A 19,732-nucleotide genomic window follows, 5' to 3' on the forward strand; every position below is an offset into this window, starting at 1 on the left:
GGGATGGCCAGAACCGGTTCCTGGTGGAACCGGTTTTCGGGTCTGAACGGATCCGGTTCTAGAAGATCCTGTTCCGGAACTTTTTTCGGATCCAGGTCTGGAACCGGTTCTTCGGATCCAGGTCTGGAACCAATTCTTCGGATCCAGGCCTGGAACCGGGTCTTCGGATCCAGGTCTGGAACCGGTTCTAAAAACCAGATCTCTAAGAACCGGTTCCGCTGGAACCGAAACTTTGTGACCATCTCTATGCTAAACCCGAGCTGCTGGCAGTCTGTGAACAGTGTGCTACATGAAGTGATGGAAGCGACAGGCAGGCGCCGGCCGCTTGTCTCATTTGGCTAAATAAACTGGGATACTGACAAACTCATTGGCTAAACAGGAAAACTGGCCAACTCATTTGGCTAAACACCCACTGGTGGACCAAATCTTTTTTTCTGGGAGCACAAGCGGGTCTGTGCGGGGAGGGCACAAGCGCATGGTCCTTTTTGCAGTGTTTTGAAGGTGAACTTTGTGCCTTCTTTACGGCTCTTTGGGGGCTTTCGGATCCAGGTCTGGAGCCGGTTTCTAAGATCCGGTTCTGAACCGGGTTTTCAGATCCAGATCTGGAACCGGTCCCTAAGATCGGGTTTTCGGATCCAGGTCTGGAGCCGGTTTCTAAGATCCGGTTCTGAACCGGGTTTCCAGATCTGGAACCGGTCCCTAAGATCGGGTTTTCGGATCCAGGTCTGGAACTGGGTTTTTGGATCGAGGTTTTTGGATACATGTCCAGAACCGGTTCCAAAACCGAAACCGGAACTTTGTGGCCATCCCTAATTACTACAAGTAGTAGTATTCTGTTTCCTGACTTCAGTTTGTTAGTTGGTCGGTTTGAGTTTATTATAGTGTTCTTTTGAGCACCGTGACTATATGAGACATGAATCTATAATTTACGATGGAATCTGAACCATCGTAATTCGTTCAGATTTCAAGGCTTTTCCACCAGAAATTTAAATCAGATTCCCGTGCAACAAAAGCGCGCACTCTAGCAGCTAGATTAGTGGGAAAGAGAAAGGTTACTAGGGCGTAAAATCATGAATCACTTAACATTCGAAGAATAGCTAACTACAATAATTTTCGAAATCAGATATTTCAGTCCCTTTAGAATGCCGTGAAAGTATTCACAACTGAATTTTTTGTAGTACTATAACGTATGCCAACAATTTGGGACGAAATTCGAATTCTGACATGCATGTGTTTATCCACACGTAGCTCATAAAATAATAAACATGTTACGTTTTGGGGGTTAATATCTATATTTATAACAACCTCAGTAGCTTAGTTAAGATTAGTACAGGCAATTGACTTGGTTGGAAATGAGTTAATTTATCAAATAAAACGAGAGACATCGGATATAGATAATTACCCAAAACTGTGTTGTGATCTTATGGCCATGATTAACATGTTCATACAGAAGTAGGATTTTTGATGGAAATAACGGTTATCAATTTAAGTCGAATATTACCAATGTGTTTAAAAATTCATATCCAGCTTGTACTCACCAAGATTGATAGGAGAGGACGATGAGGTCGAACTCCTCTTTGTGTTGGTCACTCAAATACTCCCTCGCGTTCATTACTCCTTTTTCCACGTACCTTCTCTTCTTAGTTTTGGTGGCAACATTCTCTTCCGCATACTCTTACATTACTAGAATTTCCTTATTGCTTCTAAGTAAAAAGTATTTATTATTGAATCGACATATTGCTACATAACATAAGTTTTATTCTCTATTAAAAGGAATGTTTTTATCTGAATAGTTTTAAGTGGCTACGAGACTTCCTTGATTGTTCTAAAAATGTGAACGACCTAACAGCACCAGACTGGGAATTGAATTTTATTTCTATTTAAAATATGAATAATTTTACGAAGTATTGAGATCATTATTTAATAAAATATCTTTTTACCCTTATCAAATAATTTTTATCATGTTACATGTCATATTACGAGGGCGTTTGTCACATAATAATTAAAAATGAAACGTATAAAACTCACAGTCTCCACTATAAACGAAGGAAATCCGTAATTTAGCTAAGTCCAAGAAGACAACGGTTTGGTTATGTACTGAAAAATGTTGGTACATTTTTAATGTGAAAAAATTATTTATTTTCGACAGGTCTTCAAGATATGAACAATGAAGAGTGGGTTGTATTCCGTAGTAAAAGTTATAGATTCGAAGAATTTCTCTCTCAGTGGCAGGACAAGTTGAAATCTGGAGAAGAGACAACTTCTGTCACAGTAAGAGTTCTGCAGGAAGTCGAGAAGTATAAGGTAAATTATCTGAAATAGCAATCAGAGCTTGTTCTGAAAGATAAATAAATAAAAATAATAATAATTCTTGGTTATAAAATTTTGTACCTTTAGGTATAGTAACTAGAGATTAGGTTTCTGTTTAAATTCATATTTTAGGAAAACAGGTTTATTTTAGAAATAATTAATTTGCTACTTATTCCGTCATAATCCTTAACGTGTGTAATAATTTAATGTATTGCTTTCAGTGTTCGTACAAACTGGAAAGTCAGGGAAAATCAAGGAAAGTCAAGGAAATTAAAGATGGTCAGGGAATGTCAGGAAAACCGATTGAAAGTTAGGGAAAGTCAGGTGAAAATTTGAAGCTTTGTTGTCGGACTTTTTTGTTTTGGTAAATGAAAAAACACTTAAAAATTACAGAAATATCTTTAATGTAACTTCAAAATTCTTTGCATATGATACCATTGTGGACCATCGAAGGTGTGATGAATCGGAGGATTGGAACGTGTGTAGCATAATACATGACTTTCGCTGCTTATTCATTGACTTTCCAGCTCGTCGAGGAAAGTTTACAGAGATCACAGGATGTACAGAATTTTCTGTGACGTTATGCAGAGTTCGCTGATTGGAAAATGAGTTAGTTCTAGAGGGCATTGGAAGCTGGGAACTTTGTAATTAAATTTCTATAAGCAAAACTGCCAGAGATGAGATTTATAAAAACGCTAAAAAAGGCAGCAAACGATCCAGTCATCAAGTGCAAACTGACTTTCTGCAACGTGGTAGCCATTGAATGCACCCCTTTCTGCATGCTTCCTTTCAGAGTTATAAGCTGCCGAAAACACGAAGAAAAAAAAATGAATTTTAAAGATCAATAGCCCCAGAACTATGAGACTTACCGTAGTTGGGTAAGACTTCACTAAGGAACTAAGTATGTGCGCTATCCAGAAATATATGTTTCAGAATCCTGTGGTACTCATACAACAATTTGTATAGAGGAAGTTTGGTTATGAGCATATAATTTGAAGTACTCACCAACTCCTCTATAAAAATTGTTGCGGAAATACCACAGGATTCTGAAACATGGACATTTGGATAGGTCACATACTAGTTCCTAAGTAAAGTCTTGACAAGACTACGGTAGGTCCCAAAGTATTAAAGCTAAGGACCTTTAAAGTTCATTTTTTCATGTTTTCGGCAGTCTGTAACTCCGAGAGGAAGCATTTGTTCACCCAGGTTGATCTATACTTTTTGTCTTGCTGTCAGGAATCACCTCCCAAACGTTGTCGGTGTTGTTTTGAAACACCCTGTATATGTTCATATTAATGTAGGTAATACAAACATCATAATAGTAAATTATTGATATACAATTTTAATTGTTATTTAATTTTTTTTTTAATTTTAATTTTAATGAAGAAGTATACTCTGGTCAGAAAAATATTAATATTATTTAACGATATAAGATAATATTATTTTATTCTTTGTTCAGATAGTTTAAGTAGACCAAGAAGATGCCTAATTTCATCCTGAGTTTTCTCTGATAATAATAATAATAAAATCTTTAATAATGGTTATCACATAATACCGAAAAATATTTGGAAGAAATGTGTGTCTTCTTTCAACGGAACTGTAAGCATTATATTACATTTAATCATTTTAAATATCTTTGTAGGATGTGTTGCCATTGTTGAAGTATGTTCGAGGCGACATGTTCAGTGAGAAACATTGGCTGGAAATGTTCGGTATTCTTGGAATGCCAAGCAAATCAGTGGAAGCACTTACTTTTGGTGATTTCCTCAAGGTCAAGGACAATATTGTAGCCAAAGCAGATGAACTTAAGGTAAGTAGCAGTCTATCAGAAGAGAATAAGTAATTTTAATTTGTAATATTTCGAAGATAACTAAGATATTTCTTAGAATTACTCTGCATGAGAGTTAAACTGTTCAACAATAAAAATGTAAGTTCAAAGAAAGTAGTTAATTCTCATCAATTAAGGACACGGAAAAAGCATTTTTGTGACAATTCTTCTTCTCAGGTGAAGAAAATGAGTTTATATATCTCGTTTCTTACTATTTCCCCGTCAGCTAAAATTAAACCTGCCGGAACTTCGTCTACACCTACGTCTGGCAGATTTGCTATCTCCTAATCATAACTCTGGTGCATTCCAAACCTTCTGAAACCTAGAACCTATTGGACACTTGAATCTGGTATTCCCCTCTTACCTAATCCTCCTGTTTTTCTTCTTTCTTTCCGTCTTTTCCCACTTATGTGGGGCCCATGTTTCTGTTGAGTCTTCTCCAAAAATCCCTATCCCAAAATTCTTTCCTTGTTAGACCTTTCTCCGTGAAATCATTCTTAACCATATCCATCAGCTTTCTTCTTAGTTTCCCTCTATTTCTCTCCTACCCATTTTCATTGCTATCATTCTTCTGACCAAATAGTCGTTTGTTCTTCCCACTAGATGACCATACCATTGCAGTCTTCTTTCTTAGATCTTCTTAGACATCTTTGCACCTTGGTTTACTCGTTATTCTTTCATTCCGTCTCGTTCTGTTATCCCACACATCCATTATAGCATTCTCATTTCGATAACATTTAATCTTTTTTCATGTGCTTTCTTTATTAGCCATGTTTCTGCTTCATAAATCGTTGCTGGGCTATAACCACTGTTTAGTAAATCGTCCTTTCATTCTTTATCGTGATTCTCCAATCACAGAGAACACCACATACTTTCTTCCGATTCCGCTATTCCTCTTGCATTCTGTGTGTTATTTTCACGTCCAAATCATTATTCTTGAAACAGGTGAACCTAAATATTCAGCCCAACCCGTCTTTAATTTCTATAAATTAAATCTCTCCGATTTCAGATGCTGAACCTAACCTAACCTAACCTAACCTTACCTTACCTTACCTTACCTTACCTTAGCTTTCCTTTCCTTACCTTAGCTTTCCTTTCCTTTCCTTTCCTTTCCTTTCCTTTCCTTTCCTTTCCTTTCCTTTCCTTTCCTTTCCTTTCCTTTCCTTTCCTTTCCTTTCCTTTCCTTTCCTTTCCTTTCCTTTCCTTTTCTTTTATTTTCTTTTCTTTTCTTTTTTCTTTTCCTTTTCTTTTCTTTTCCTTTCCTTTCCTTTGTTTCCTTTCCTTGCCTTTCCTTTCCTTTCCTTTTTTTTCAACGATGAATCTCTCTCTTATAATTGTTGTTACCAGACAGTGGTCATTGTCACAGTCACCTTCTCTAAACGACAGAATATCAGTTATGTTAGACTGTCTTCCATCTAGTGAAATATGAACATTTTGATTATGTGTTTTTCCATCTGGTAAGGTCCAAGTATATTTATGAGTATCTCTATGTGAGAATTTTGTATTCTTCAGGATAAAGTTTTTGATGTTACGCAGTTCACGTGTCTAATATCGTTTCATTACTTTCATTATGTAGATTTTCGTATCGTAAAATCAGTGTGAAAATACCTTCTCGTCCTATCGGATTGACATCCTCCAGTAACCCATATGGTATTGTGGAAGTTGGTCAAATACACGTTCTATTTCTTCCTACAAGCTGTCTCTTATATCGTCGTTCTTATCTTCAGTTGGGGCATGTACATTTAGAACAATAATTTCGCACCACCTACAAGCCAAAAACTGACTGTAATTCTTTATGAGATGCAACGCCAAGGAGTTTAGTATGTTACGATATGTAAGATCATGTCCTGTTTCTAATTCTAATTAACTTATCGGTGGTTTTGCTTTTGTTTGCAGGATCTGAATGCCCGTGCCGCTGGAGAAATAATCATTAGACAGGCATTAGCTGAACTGGATAAGTGGGAAATAGAGGCAAAATTCTCTCTGACAGATCACACGGATTGCCAGAGTCAAAATGTCAAATTGATTAAGGATTTTAAAGATATCCTGAACAAGGTAAATGTATTGTTACCTATCTTATTATTAGACATCGGCTTTTTTATGCACTTAAAATTTATGAAATTTTATATTGCATGCATATGGCGTGCAGCTATGCAGTTAGTGTTAGAACATGCAGATAATATGCACTAACAATGTAATAAAAGAGCATTTTCAAACATGTAGCAAAGTTGTGACAAAAGTTTTGTAGGTGATATATAACATCGAAAATATGCTTTGCCTTGCAGGGTCTTCTCTTCAGAATTTATTTCTATGACATTTACAGTTTATATACTCTTAACTTTTTAAAACACAAAAAAATATTAGATAAAAATAAACTCATCTCACTGGTTATGAGAACACAATCTCTAGTTTTTCCTCACATTTGTATTTTAGAGTGCGTTTACTTTACACGAAATAATACGAACCTCACTTCTTTTTATACGTTTCCACTGCACAACAAAGGTTTTAAAGGATCCTTCTTCCCGTAATTATCCTTATAGAAATCTCACAAGGTGCTTCTCTTCATTTTTGGTGTCAGTTTGTGATATTTGTAGCTAGAAAATGATCTGCTAACATCAATAGATGTTACTGGACATCTATTTATAGAGAGGAGCAAGTTTAGTATCTAATATTTTTTGCCAAATTGAAATCTAACCTTTGAGGGTACTTTCCCGTGGCATCAACTGTTTTGTAGTCTGACAATAATCCGTCCGTTTCTTTTCCACAGAGTGCCCAAATTTACCAGGAATTGACTGCAGCTCGTGCTGAACTTCATCAACTAGAGTTGAGCATTCACTGAGTAGCAATCCCTGTGTCTGTTGTTTCTGAATTGATGTGAACACGATATTATGTCTTTATCATTATCAGATTTCTTTTGACGCCTTGGCAATTGTATGTGTCTTTGCTCTGCTGATCGGTTGCTAACATTATTTGTCCTCTGTAAACTAGACATTCTTCCTTCCTTGCATTGAAAAAGCCTTTCTGTTGCATAGACATGTAAATGCATGGAAAATATAAACTAAAACTGGATTTATTTCATGCTATAAGCATACATCTGAAATAAAAACTTCTAGAATATGCGAAATATGCTCTTAAGCACCAATATATGCTCTAACATTTGAAATATGCATTTATATGCATTATAAAATTTCAAATTCGAGCTTTACTACTGTCGTTAGAAACCCCTACAAGTTTAACAGAGATGTATATAAGCAAACAAAATATGGATTTGCATAAAAAAATCCGATGTCTACTTATTATTATAATATAATTTATTCGTGTTCAGCACATCAGTTGTCTATTATTAATCACGATTTTAAAAAAAAAATCTACAGAATAATAAAGACCCCCTCATCCCCCTTTATACACAATAAATCAGGTAGAAGTAAGCATTGGCTTCAGATCTTAGTCTATATCAAATTCAGAGTACCAATTGACCTCTTAAACTGTGTTTCATAACGCTTTCAGCACTCATCTCTGAATGATGAGAATGAGATGGGAGGTTGTGTGTCTCGGCTACAACCAAAGAGAAAGAAAAACCATCGAGTTGATCGTCCTTCAAACATTTCACATGTTCTAATTTTATTTTATTTTGTTGTATTTTATTTATTTATTTATTCTTTTCAGATAGGAGACAATCAATGTCTTCTGCAGTCTATCAAGAATTCACCAAATTACGCCAGTTTCAGTGACAGGGCTTCTATATGGGAAAATAAGCTTGCCGATGTAGATGAATATCTTCGAAATCTGAATCAAATACAAAGGAAGTAAGTATTCACTAATAATAAAGTCTTGAATTATAACACGTTGACTGCTATTATAGTCATATGCGGCCAACGTAGGTCTTTCTGTCTATGCTACATCGGTCATATGTGACCGCCACTTTAAGATACATATATATAGTGTGGTGTACGGCGGCTGTCCAGAAAGTACCAGATGTTTTGACCTATCGCAGCAGTGGGCAGGGCTAGAGTCGCCATTTTAGTGTCAGAGCGTTGCCACACTCACAAGTAAAGAGTCCAAATGAATGAATCGAGTTGCAAGATGAGACATAGTGCGCATGATAGAGGATGTGTAAATATGTGTATGTGCAAAGTTATAGCGGCTGAGCGCCATAAGAAACGGAGGAGGAAGGGGTCAAAGTTGGTGGAAGAAGGACTATGCTGTGTTATAGAAATACATCAAATAAACTCTTAAATCATAAAAATAGTGAAAGATAGACAATGTAAACGGTGGTAGTTCCACATATTTTCAAAAGAAGAAATTGCACAGTAGTTTACAAACCTCTGCCGCCATCTTGAAATATGTGATTTTTTTTTTTAAATGGAAAGGTTGTCATGTGATATATCAAGTAGGGTCAACGTGTTCTCAAAAAGTCAATTATGAACTTTAGTGAGCATTATTTGCACTTATTTGGAAGATTTAAGATAATCTTTTAGGTCTGCGGAGGTTTGTGATCTACTCTGCCCATTCTTCTTTTGCCGCTATGTGAAACTACCCCGTTTGCGTTGTCTATCTTTGACTATTTTTACGATTCAACAGTTCATTTTATGTATTTCTGTAACATAGGATAGCCCTTTCCTACTAACTTTGACCCCCTCCTCCTCCGTTTCTTATGGCGCTCAGCCGCTATAACTTCGCACATACACATATTTTTATATCCTCTATCAGGTGCACTATGTCTCATCCCGCAACTCGATTCATCCATTTGGACCCTTTACTTGTCAGTACGAATCCATCTGTTGTAGCGTGAGGACTGCATCGTTCTTACTGTACTTTCTGTGACGTATTACCATGTGCGCTGGAATAGAAAATCCCACCCAACTCTTGTGAGGTGTGTTTCATGATTAGGTTTTGGTTGGCAAAAAACCACAAGCCAGTTGAAATCCATCGCCAAGTGCGTGAAGTGTACGGACATGAAATAATGAGTGATGCCCGAGTGAGGCAGTGGTGCATTGATTTTAAAAATGATCGTTCCAATGTTCATGGTGAGGACCGTAGTGGTAGGCCTAACCTCGTGTCTGATGAGGCAAATCGACGACAAATCGTCGTTTCATAATTACGAAACTTACTGAACATTTTCCCCAAATTTCACGGAGTTTGGTGCATGAAATTCTGGTTGAAATCGCCATTAGTTGAAATCGTAGGCATGAGATTTCTACCGCGACGGTATTGAAAAACGTGTGCCACAGTATAAGTGCCTTAATTTGCATGGCGATTACGTGAAAAAATAGCTTAAGAGTGTACCTTTCAAATGTACAGGGTGGCCCATAAGTAGGTATACAGACCAGCAACGATCAAGTATGACGTTTTAATTTATTAAGATAATGCATTTATTTGTTTCGGTCTCTTCCGAGCTTCAGGTATAAGTGAAAAGAAATGAAGAACAAATAATTAAGAAACTAAGTCAATACCTGGATGGATAATAATAAGTAAATGATATAAAATGCCATGAGCCGATCAGTACGGGACTGTATACCTACCTTTGGGTCACGCTATATATAATACAATTTGATTTGTTCATTCTGTCACTTTTTTATTTCAAAACGTTTGTTACTTTCCGGACAGTCCTCGGATATATATATATATATATATATATATATATATATATATATATATATATATATATATATATATATATGGGGGCCGGTGGCTCAGTGGTAGAGCGTTCACCTCCGGTGCTTGGGGTCCCTGGTTCGATCCCAGCTCGCGCCCTGTGGACTTTATGGTGGACAAACATCGTGCTTGTGGGTTTTCTCGGGGTTCTCCCGTTTCCTTCCACTTTCTTCATTCCACCATTTTCACTCATTTCTCATTATCACCGTCTCCTTTAGCCTAAGCAGCAGTGGGATATGTTGACATTTGTCCATTAGCTACATGTCGATATCAACACACACGTTGGCCACATTTCAATATCGATCATGCGATCCTACTAGTGACATTCATTAAGTTTACCCAGTTTCTTAGTGAGTCCCCTTGCACAATTTCAACTTGGCCTCAGTTGTGGCATCCTTATTGGTATGCAACCGTACATATCATATTGCATCGGTTTGAGGGAGTATATTGGTGAATTGGCAATGGCTTTCATATTCTTGACGCTATTCCTTACATTTCCGACGCTTTGAACTCACATTTACTGAGTATGAGTGCATTTCTGGGCATTTTTCGTTAAGTGTTTCCACACATGTGAGTCACCCTGCTTCATCTGTTGTGCTCTACCGACACTCCAGATGTCTTTCTAGAGCATTTGAGTACAAATTCGCTACATTTAAAACTCAGAACGTCACTGTTGGCCAGCATCCGTACCTGGCAATTATGCAACCACACACAACGTGTATGAAGGTGTCTGCCATTTCGTATTTGTTCCAGATATCGACTTAATACAAACGCTTTATTGTTACCTGGTAGAAACCCTATCAATTCATATCCATTTAGACCAATTTTCATTTGGCAGATTATCCGGGACTCCCTACGTTCCTTTGGGGAATCCCTTGCGCGTGCATGGTAGGATTGTGAAACATGTAAAATTCAATACAGCAGGTATGACTTCTTCAGTGAATTTTTTACCCGCCCTCTTTACGTTGGATAGTTTCCGAACTATTAGCGTCCGAAAGTCATTTTCCCATGCTTTCGGCAACTTGTAGATCCGAAACTATGTCCGATAGCTGAAAGTTCAAGAGAACTTTTTTTCTTGTCTCAGTGGCAGGAGTCACCTCCCAAGAGTTGTAACACTTACTTTGCAACACCCGATATATATATATATATATATATATATATATATATATATATATATATATATATATATATATATATATTACTCTACGGCCTAAAACATTACTGCATCGAACATCTTATATAAGAATTCATCACGGGGAATGGAGAGTTAAGGATTTTTTTTAACTAAAAGTAAATAGACTTTTTTGTGAGGGTTAGATATAGATTTCTATCCTTGCTTGTCACACTATTAAGATTAGAGGGTTTTTGGAGATTTGTTAAGCTTACAGTTTTACTTAATATAATTTATTTATAGTATAGTATAATTTATTTATAATATTTATTTTAGTATAAAGTATTAGTTTTCTTAATTATTATTATATTAATGTCAATAATAATCGAAGGAGTTCATTTTTCAGCTAACAGCTTGGGCACCTACATGTGTGCTAAGATAAAATACAATTTATAAAAATACACACACACACACACACACACATATATATATATATATATATATATTTAAAATGCATTAATAAAATGAAGCTACAAATACAAGTATACAAAATGTAAGAAAACGGAAAAGTATAATACATACAAATACATTAATTATATAAAACATGCATGTAGTATCTGTTAATACAAACTGATGATTAAAATCAGTATCTTAAAAATCGATAAATACTAACGGTAAAAATATCACAACACAAGTGCCTATCACAATAATAATAATATTTAACGTAATGTTTCACTATTTCATGATTCAAAAATACGCATATTTTCTAAAACATTTTTTTAGCTCAAAAAAAAAAAAAATATATATATATATATATATATATATAAACATGTGTAGCTACACACGTACACCGTTAAGTTATCGAATTCGCTTTCTATAAAAATTTACCTTTTTAGAAACAGAATGAATTTACTATATTCTCTAGGCAGCGACGCAACTAGGCTACTTCTCGCCAAGGGCAAGAACTCGCATTAGCGCCCCCCTCCCCCTCCCAACCAAACCAAAACGCTCCCCGACTACACCAGATATTGGCATCACACAGTAATTCTCCTATTACATTTTTCTTGAAGTTGTAAAGCTTGATTTCAAAATTGCAATACATATTTTAAGTTTTAGTACAAAATAAAACATGAAACTAATTAGTATTTGATTGCCAAATAATCTGAAAGTAGCATGTTTGACATATTCTTATAGTCTTCTCATAATAACTACAAATCATGTTGTTTTTGGAACTATATCTTGATGTGCATATTTGTCGAATGAATCAACAGTGTGTTGCTTTAGAATAGAATAATTAATTATGACAAACAGTCAGACTGTTGTCTCGAGTAGTCGGCAATCCACAAATATGTCTGCATCCTTCTGCTATACATGTAATTGGTAGTGATACATGACTCTTATTCTCACAAGGAGAGGAACAATTTCTACTTTCTTTCTGTATTAAATAAGCCTAAGTTGTGTAGAAAGCATGCAACAGGAAGACGAAGAAAAAGTACGAATTCTTCCTTCTTTTCTTTCTTTCCTTCTTTAAATAACTCAGGAATCAATACATTTAGAAGCTGCTTTTTACCAATACGAAAGACTACACTTGTTATTTAATTTTCAGCACTTATGGATATCTGGATCCAGGTCAGATATCTTCCCCAGTTAAAAGCAAAACTTGTATAGTTGAATTGGCACCAAGGGGAAGTTGTGCAATATCGTTATAATTGTGCAAACTTAAACGCAACACTTACATTATTTCTTTAAACGTGTTTGATTTCAATTGTTATTAGCTAATTTGTATCTTGTTATTGCCACTTTGATTTTATGTTAGTTTTATATGGTTGTTTTATTGTTAGAATAATATGAGGGCCGTCCAGAAAGTAAAGAACGATTGCGTATCGCACGCGGCGCCGACCTCCACCACTGCGACCGCGTGCGTAGCAATTAGCTCGTTGCTTCAACCTCAATGTGAGCCGAGTCTCAATGCTGTGTCGTCACGCTACATGTTTTTGCAGCGACTCAAAACGATGGCACCAATAAAAAATCCCGCCAAATTTGAAGTACGGAGTTTTATTCGTTTTCTGAACATGCAAAAAGTTAAGCCTATTGAAATTTATAGGCATATAAAGAATGTTTATGGTGATAGTGCAATGAACGAGTTGTCAGTGGGGAAATGGTGCATTAAGTTCAATCAAGGAAGGACCAGAGTGTATGATGAAGATCGGAGTGGGAGGCCATCACTTGTCACGGATGAACTGAAAGAATAAGTCGAAGAAAAATTCAGGAAAACCGACGTTTCACTTTGAGCACAGTACACGAATCTTTTCCACAAATTTCACGACTGCAAACGATGAGGAACTCAAGCAAGCAGTGATAGCCTGGGTCAGATCGTTGGTGGCAGATGTGTATAACATCGGCATTTGAAAACTGATCCCACGTTATAACAAGTCGTGACAACTATGCGGATTACATAAGAAAAGTCAAGTCAAGTTCTGTGACTTTGTAAATAAAATTTTGTTCTGATATCTTTTGTTTTCATTTAACCATGCCAAAACGTTGTTTAATTTCTGGACGACCCTCGTACTTTAGTAATGAACTATTTTGCATTAGATGTATCAGTAACATTATAAACATGCTTTAGTTATACACGGCTTTCTTTACTGACGTTTAGAAATAAGTCGGATCTGGTTACTATTTTTCATAGCATTTCTTGACTAGAGACATATTTGCACAAATCAATTCTTACATAATACTGCAATGTTCTTACTCGATATTTTGTATATTTCAGATGGGTTTACTTGGAACCAATTTTCGGAGCGGGTACATTGTCCCAGGACCAAGCACGTTTCCAAAGAGTGGATAATGATTTTAAGAACATAATGGCAGAAATAGCTCGAGATAATAAAGTTGTTTCATTGTGCAAAATAAGTGGATTGCAACAGACTTTGCGAACGCTTCTAGACCAACTGTCTCGATGTCAGAAAAGTTTGAATGAGTTTCTTGAGGTAGGAGTAACAAACGTTATAAGTACTTTGACGATAATAATAATAATAATAATAATAATAATAATAATAATAATAATAATAATAATAATAATAATAATAATAATAATAATAATAATGTATTGTATCTAGAATAGAGGTAAACAAATCTATATTATAAAATTGAAAGTGACTATGTTTGTGACTCTTAAACTCTTGAACCACCCGACCGGTCTCGATTAAATTTTTAACATAGATGAGGTTCTGGCCTGGGATGTTTTTTGTCTATTCACTTAGACGATAGAACTTAGGGGAGGGGGAGGAGAAGGGGAGATATAAAAAATAAATGTAACTTAATAACTCTTAAACCACCCAACCGATCTCGATCAAATTTTCAACATAGATGAGGTTCAAACCTGGGATTTTTTTTTTATCATATCACTTTGACAGTTCAATGTAGGGGAGGAAGGGGAGAGGCATTTAAAAATAATCGAAAATGACCGATATTATTGTCGAATCTATAGTTACGGGGTCGCTGAGATTAACAGTAACACTTCAAATGCTGTTTAAATCCAAATTCAGCCACACAACGTGGGGGAGGGGAAAACACATAAAAATAATAAAAAATGACTGATATTAGTCTCGAATTCATAGTTTTCAGGGTCGCTGAAACAAACATAATACTTCCGATGTCGTTTAAATCCATGCAACTAAAAATAAAGATAGCATATTTCACGGGTACCAGACGCATGAGATAAAGAGTTGTGCATTTACTTTTTTTTTTTTTTTATTTTAACCCAGCGAAGCACGTAATCGATGCTAGTAAATAATAAAAAGAAGTACGAATTGAATGTAGGGATGTTAACACTTCTTAAATATTAAGGAAGTTAAGTTCAGTATATCAACGAATGGAGGAAACAACCTATTTTTAATACACCAATTCCTATATGACTGTGAAGTCAATGATACAAAGAGTACAACAGTATATGACAAGACCGGGACTCGAACCTGATATCTTCGGCGTACCGTTCCGATTCGGTAACCACTACGCTATCCAGTTCACTCCCAGAACAGCCATATACCCTCTTACTCTTGAAGTCGGTGTTCTTTCACTCAGACCACATGATTTGTACCACAACTTCCTTAACATGGTTTATTTATCCGTATTTTCCTACTGTAGCAATACACTCCAAATTCAAAGAAGCAAAAGAAACTGAAATTAACAATAGTATAAATTTTCAGAACCTGACCATTGTGTTACTCCTAGGTTACAGGTTCGGAAACAAGACGCTGTGCTCTCATAAGAAAGTGTCTAATTGGATGTAGCTAACGAATTTGATAAATATCGTAGACATAGTTACGCTAATCTAAATACCAATGAAAGAAAACTTGGATATTCAGACGTGAATGAATCTTACATCCAGTGTATTTTCGTACAGTTAATCTTATCTGCAGATTCCGGAGAACATTGGTTTACATATACATCATTTTTTTCTTTTAAACTTTCTGGCAATAAATCCCTTTTCACAAAATATAGAATGCAGAAGAATAAATAATTGTAGTTTATATTTTTAGATGATTATTTGGTGGTTTAAAATTACACAAGATTGTTTTTCAAAATTATTTAGTAGTCTTGTTTTAAAGCAATACACTATATATCACACTTACTTTCTTCTTTTTAAACTTAATTACTAAAAAATTTCAAAGATTATTTATATGTCAGAGAGACAATTTTACAACATAAACATGAGGTACTTAACAAGTAGTAAACTTAAACCCAACAGCGCAGATAGACATAACGTCGGCATATTGAATAAACATAAACCAAACATTCAAACGTTAACATTGAAATAAAATGAACAAAGCTGAAACGTTCCGTTACACCATATATATATATATTTAGATTGTTGATAAGATTCCTCTTTAAGCGGTTTTACGTTATAATTTTAATGGTTTTCTTTTTCAGTCCAAGAGATCCGGATTTCCGCGCTTTTATTTTATTGGAGATGAGGACTTGCTGGAAATTCTTGGTCAATCAACAAAGAAGAACGTAATTCAGGCTCATCTGAAGAAGCTGTTCGCTGGGATACACAGTGTTGTGTTTAATGATGATGGAACGCATATTATTGCCATGAAATCTTTAGAAGGCGAGACAGTAGACTTGAAAAATAAAGTAAAAGTCACGCCTCAAGTGGAGGTAGGATTAAAGAAATTGTACTAAATAAGTTAATTAATGAACATAAGGACATATATTAAAATTAATATTTTTTTATTATTCGTCTCTAAGCTCTTTAATGACAGATATTTTTATGGGCTATCATCTGCAATGTGTACTTTTCGTTCTTTGGCAGCGACAAATTTCAAATTAAAATCATTATGTTTGTTTCCCATTACTGATACATTGTAAATTCTTAAAAGTATATACTTTCTTGTAAGAGTCGAGAGAAAAACTAATAATTTTGACAGAAAATGAATGCGAAGCATGCATACAAAACTATAGAACCTTGAAAGACAATGAACGCGAAGCGTGTATGTAAAGAAACCTATAGAATCTTGAAGGACACGAAGCGTGTAAAGAAAATTATATAGTCTTGAAATAAAATGGACACCACACCAAGCATGTAAAGAAAAACTACAGAATAAACACGCACTTTCAATAGTAACCGACGTGCTCCCTCATTAGTCCCCCCCCCCAAAAAAAAAGTACTTCTAGACGCACGTAAATAAATAAAAAAAATTATTACGCAGCGAAACAATTGTATATGAACAAAATCCATCAACTATACCAGTTTGTAATTAACATTGATTTACTGATAAACATCAAAACAATGGAAATACCTGAAATTTGCAACACGCAAGATGTGTGAAGTGATAACAAACACTAAGTGTGTGTATGCTCATCGTCTTTCTGCTGTTGTTAGTGATAGGTTAGGTTAGGTTATCGTCCTTAGTACGTCAGGAGAGGTAGGATGGAAGGATGTGTTGAAGCAGGTAGACGATGGTGCTGCTACATGAAAGAACTTCTCTGAAGCTCGAAGAGGAAAATTGTGAGTCCGAGATTACTTAACACAAATGTATCAAAGGTAGCCAGTATGTTCTGTGTGTCATGAGGAACAGTGCTCAAGATAGTGACAGCTTATAGAACTCATGAAAAATAACTGGGCGAAGAGTGAAACAGTGGACGAAAGAGAAACCTCAGTGACAAGAATTGTCAAGCACTGAAGTGGATTGCTACCAAGGACCGTAGGGCGAATACGACAAAAGAAACTGCGGAACTCAATCAGCTTTTAAAACAGTCTATTGTGACAGTCACAGTCCACCACGAATTGCATAATCCGAACATTTGCGGTAGGGTTACAATTTCCAAGTCGCTGATAACCACTAAGAACGCGACAAAAATGGTATCGTGAAAACGAAAAGTAGACTGTCGATTACTAGAATTGCAAAATATGCTGGAATGAGTTCTTTTTCACCTTATTTCAGCAATAAGTGGTGTTGTATGTATGGCAGACGTCGAAAAAAGCTCAGAACTGTCTCGGGGCCGTGATGGTTCAGTGGTAGAGCGTTCACTTCTGGTTCGTGGGGTCCCTGGTTCGATTCCAGCTTGCGCCAAGTGAGCTTTGTGGTGGACAAACACCGGGTGCGTGGGTTTTGCTCAGGGTTCTCCCGTTTCATTCCACCATTTCATTCATTTCTCATCATCACCATCTCCTTTAGCCTACATGGCATAATCGTGAGACTTAAAACTCAAAGATTTCATTTCATTTCTCGGCACAGTTTCCTCTGTACCTCTGTGGAACACAAGCGGTGGCCTGTGATATTGCGGGCTATCTCTGGAATTCAGTAGGTTCTGTGATTACGATGGAAGGTATTATGTAGAAATTTCGGAGACGACGTGCATCCCATGTTATTTGCGGCAAATTGTGCGATTTTCTAAGGTTGCAATGCCACAATTCACACTGCTACAAGGTTTCATGAATATAAGCTGTTAAGTTGTGGTTTCATGAACAATCAAATGAACTTCGATACCTTCCGTGTTCCACCCAATTCACACACCTCAACATTATTGAATACCTGTGATCAGTTTTTGAGGTCAGATTCCCTAGCAAATATCCTACATCTCTGTAGATGGAACGGAGTGCTGCACGAGGAATGGTACATTACTTCTCTGGTGTGCATTAATGATATATATGCTTCATTCCACGACATATCTAAGCTTTATTACAGGTTAATGGTTCTCCCACGCCTCAATCACGTAATTTGCATTTTCTTCAGGTGTTTCTATTATTTTGGTAAATCTGCAATACTTGTAATTAAAAAAAAATGCAGCAAGCGATGATATGGAGTCTGCCATTGTTATTTTCTTTGTTTATTATTTCAAATGTAGTTATCATTTTGCCACTAGTCTTTTTTTCTTCTTCTTTCTTTGGTGATACTTTTAGGGTTTTGCAATGTATCAGTAATGTAGACAAAAATAGTAGCTTATAATTTTGCATTCGTTGTTGCCAGTAAAAGAACAATATTTTTTTCTGTACAATATACGTTGTCGCTGATGATTAAGAAAAAAAAAATATCAGGGTACACACAGGTGATAAAAAAAAATCTGATTAAGTTCATAGCAGATGTCTGAACTTGTTCGTAGCAAACGTTCAGATTCATTTTATTGGATTTTCCGAGTCAAGCATGTATTTAAGTTTATTTTGATATATAATAAACAGGAAAATGCTACAAAACTCTCTGGAAGTTCACATTCGTGGTGAAGCTTTTGTTCACTCTTGATTGACGCAAGAGATTTTTCCTTTATTTTGGTTAGTTTTTTCAACCCTATGATTGTCAACATTGTGGGCTCTTCTACACCCTATATAACTTTATTCTGCCTTCACTGCATTTCTTATTCATATCTTGAATGTCCGCAGTTTGTGGGAACAGCCACCAAATGTATTCTTCAATTTCTTGTTATTGGCGTTTGCACTTTTTTTTTTTCTTTCAAAACTACAATTTTTGTAATTTATGTGGTCAATATCTATCACAGAGTTCTGAAAGCCTTCAAGGTCAGTTTCCCTTCTGTCTTAACTAGTAACATAAGAATGCAAAAGTGATTACTGAGAGTCTGCTCGAGGTTTCTTGTAGTTCTGTTGTGTAATTTCTGTAAAACACCAATAGCAGTCTGTGTTGGTTCGGCTCGAACAACTAGATATATTTCCAAAGCTCGGTTAAGAAATAACACACAGTCTATTGTAGCTCGGTAGTGGTAAGCACTAGATAAATTAATTTTCGTATGTTGAAGCAATAGTCGTTTGCCCCTTTGAAAATGTCAGTTAATATGTGATTCGCTTGGTTCACTGGACTGGAAATATCTTTGTTTCCATGACACGGATATTCGTAAAACTTTGAGATTGGTCTTTACATCACGTTTTCATACATGCACTGAGCTCATTGTTGTCATTTCGAAACAGTTTCCCACGCAGATGAGACCTCATTCATTCAAACAGATAGAAACCTGATGACACTGGGTCGGGATTGTATGGGGTTGTGGAACATCTTCCTGATTTCCATGGAACCCAGCAAGTACAATATTTTTGTATCCCAGGAGTTGGATTAGCTTTAACACAGATCCTTTTGCCGTATATGTGGTCCATTGTCTATCTCGTGTTGATACACCTGTCTTTGTGGATGAGTTCCTCAAGGAGTAATCAGTTGTGGCGGTTGACCTGACTATGGCTTTCTTGATACTACAGTCACCAGTCCGAAACATCTGAAGCCATCGACGCACATAACTTCCATTCATTGTCATGTAATCATAAGCCAGCGACAGCTTTCTGTAAATCGATGTTGCTAAGTTATCCACGGGTTTGTAGAGGA

The 19,732-nt window shown here is 36.0% G+C and overlaps 1 protein-coding gene across 2 annotated transcripts in view; it reads left to right on the top strand.

The window, feature by feature from the left end:
- btv (dynein cytoplasmic heavy chain beethoven) overlaps positions 1-19,732 on the top strand; it is a 437,347-nt gene that overhangs the window by 112,460 nt on the left and 305,155 nt on the right. For both annotated transcript variants that reach the window (XM_081739028.1, XM_081739029.1), the window contains exons 24-29: positions 2,150-2,304; positions 3,953-4,120; positions 6,035-6,193; positions 7,805-7,944; positions 13,678-13,894; positions 15,837-16,067. In XM_081739028.1, the coding sequence (XP_081595154.1) occupies positions 2,150-2,304; positions 3,953-4,120; positions 6,035-6,193; positions 7,805-7,944; positions 13,678-13,894; positions 15,837-16,067 (1,070 nt within the window). The remainder of the gene's footprint in view (positions 1-2,149; positions 2,305-3,952; positions 4,121-6,034; positions 6,194-7,804; positions 7,945-13,677; positions 13,895-15,836; positions 16,068-19,732) is intronic.

The sequence above is a fragment of the Thermobia domestica genome, chromosome 14, assembly GCF_964235325.1.
Source record: "Thermobia domestica chromosome 14, izTheDome1.hap1.1, whole genome shotgun sequence".
Taxonomy (NCBI): Eukaryota; Metazoa; Arthropoda; class Insecta; order Zygentoma; family Lepismatidae; genus Thermobia; species Thermobia domestica.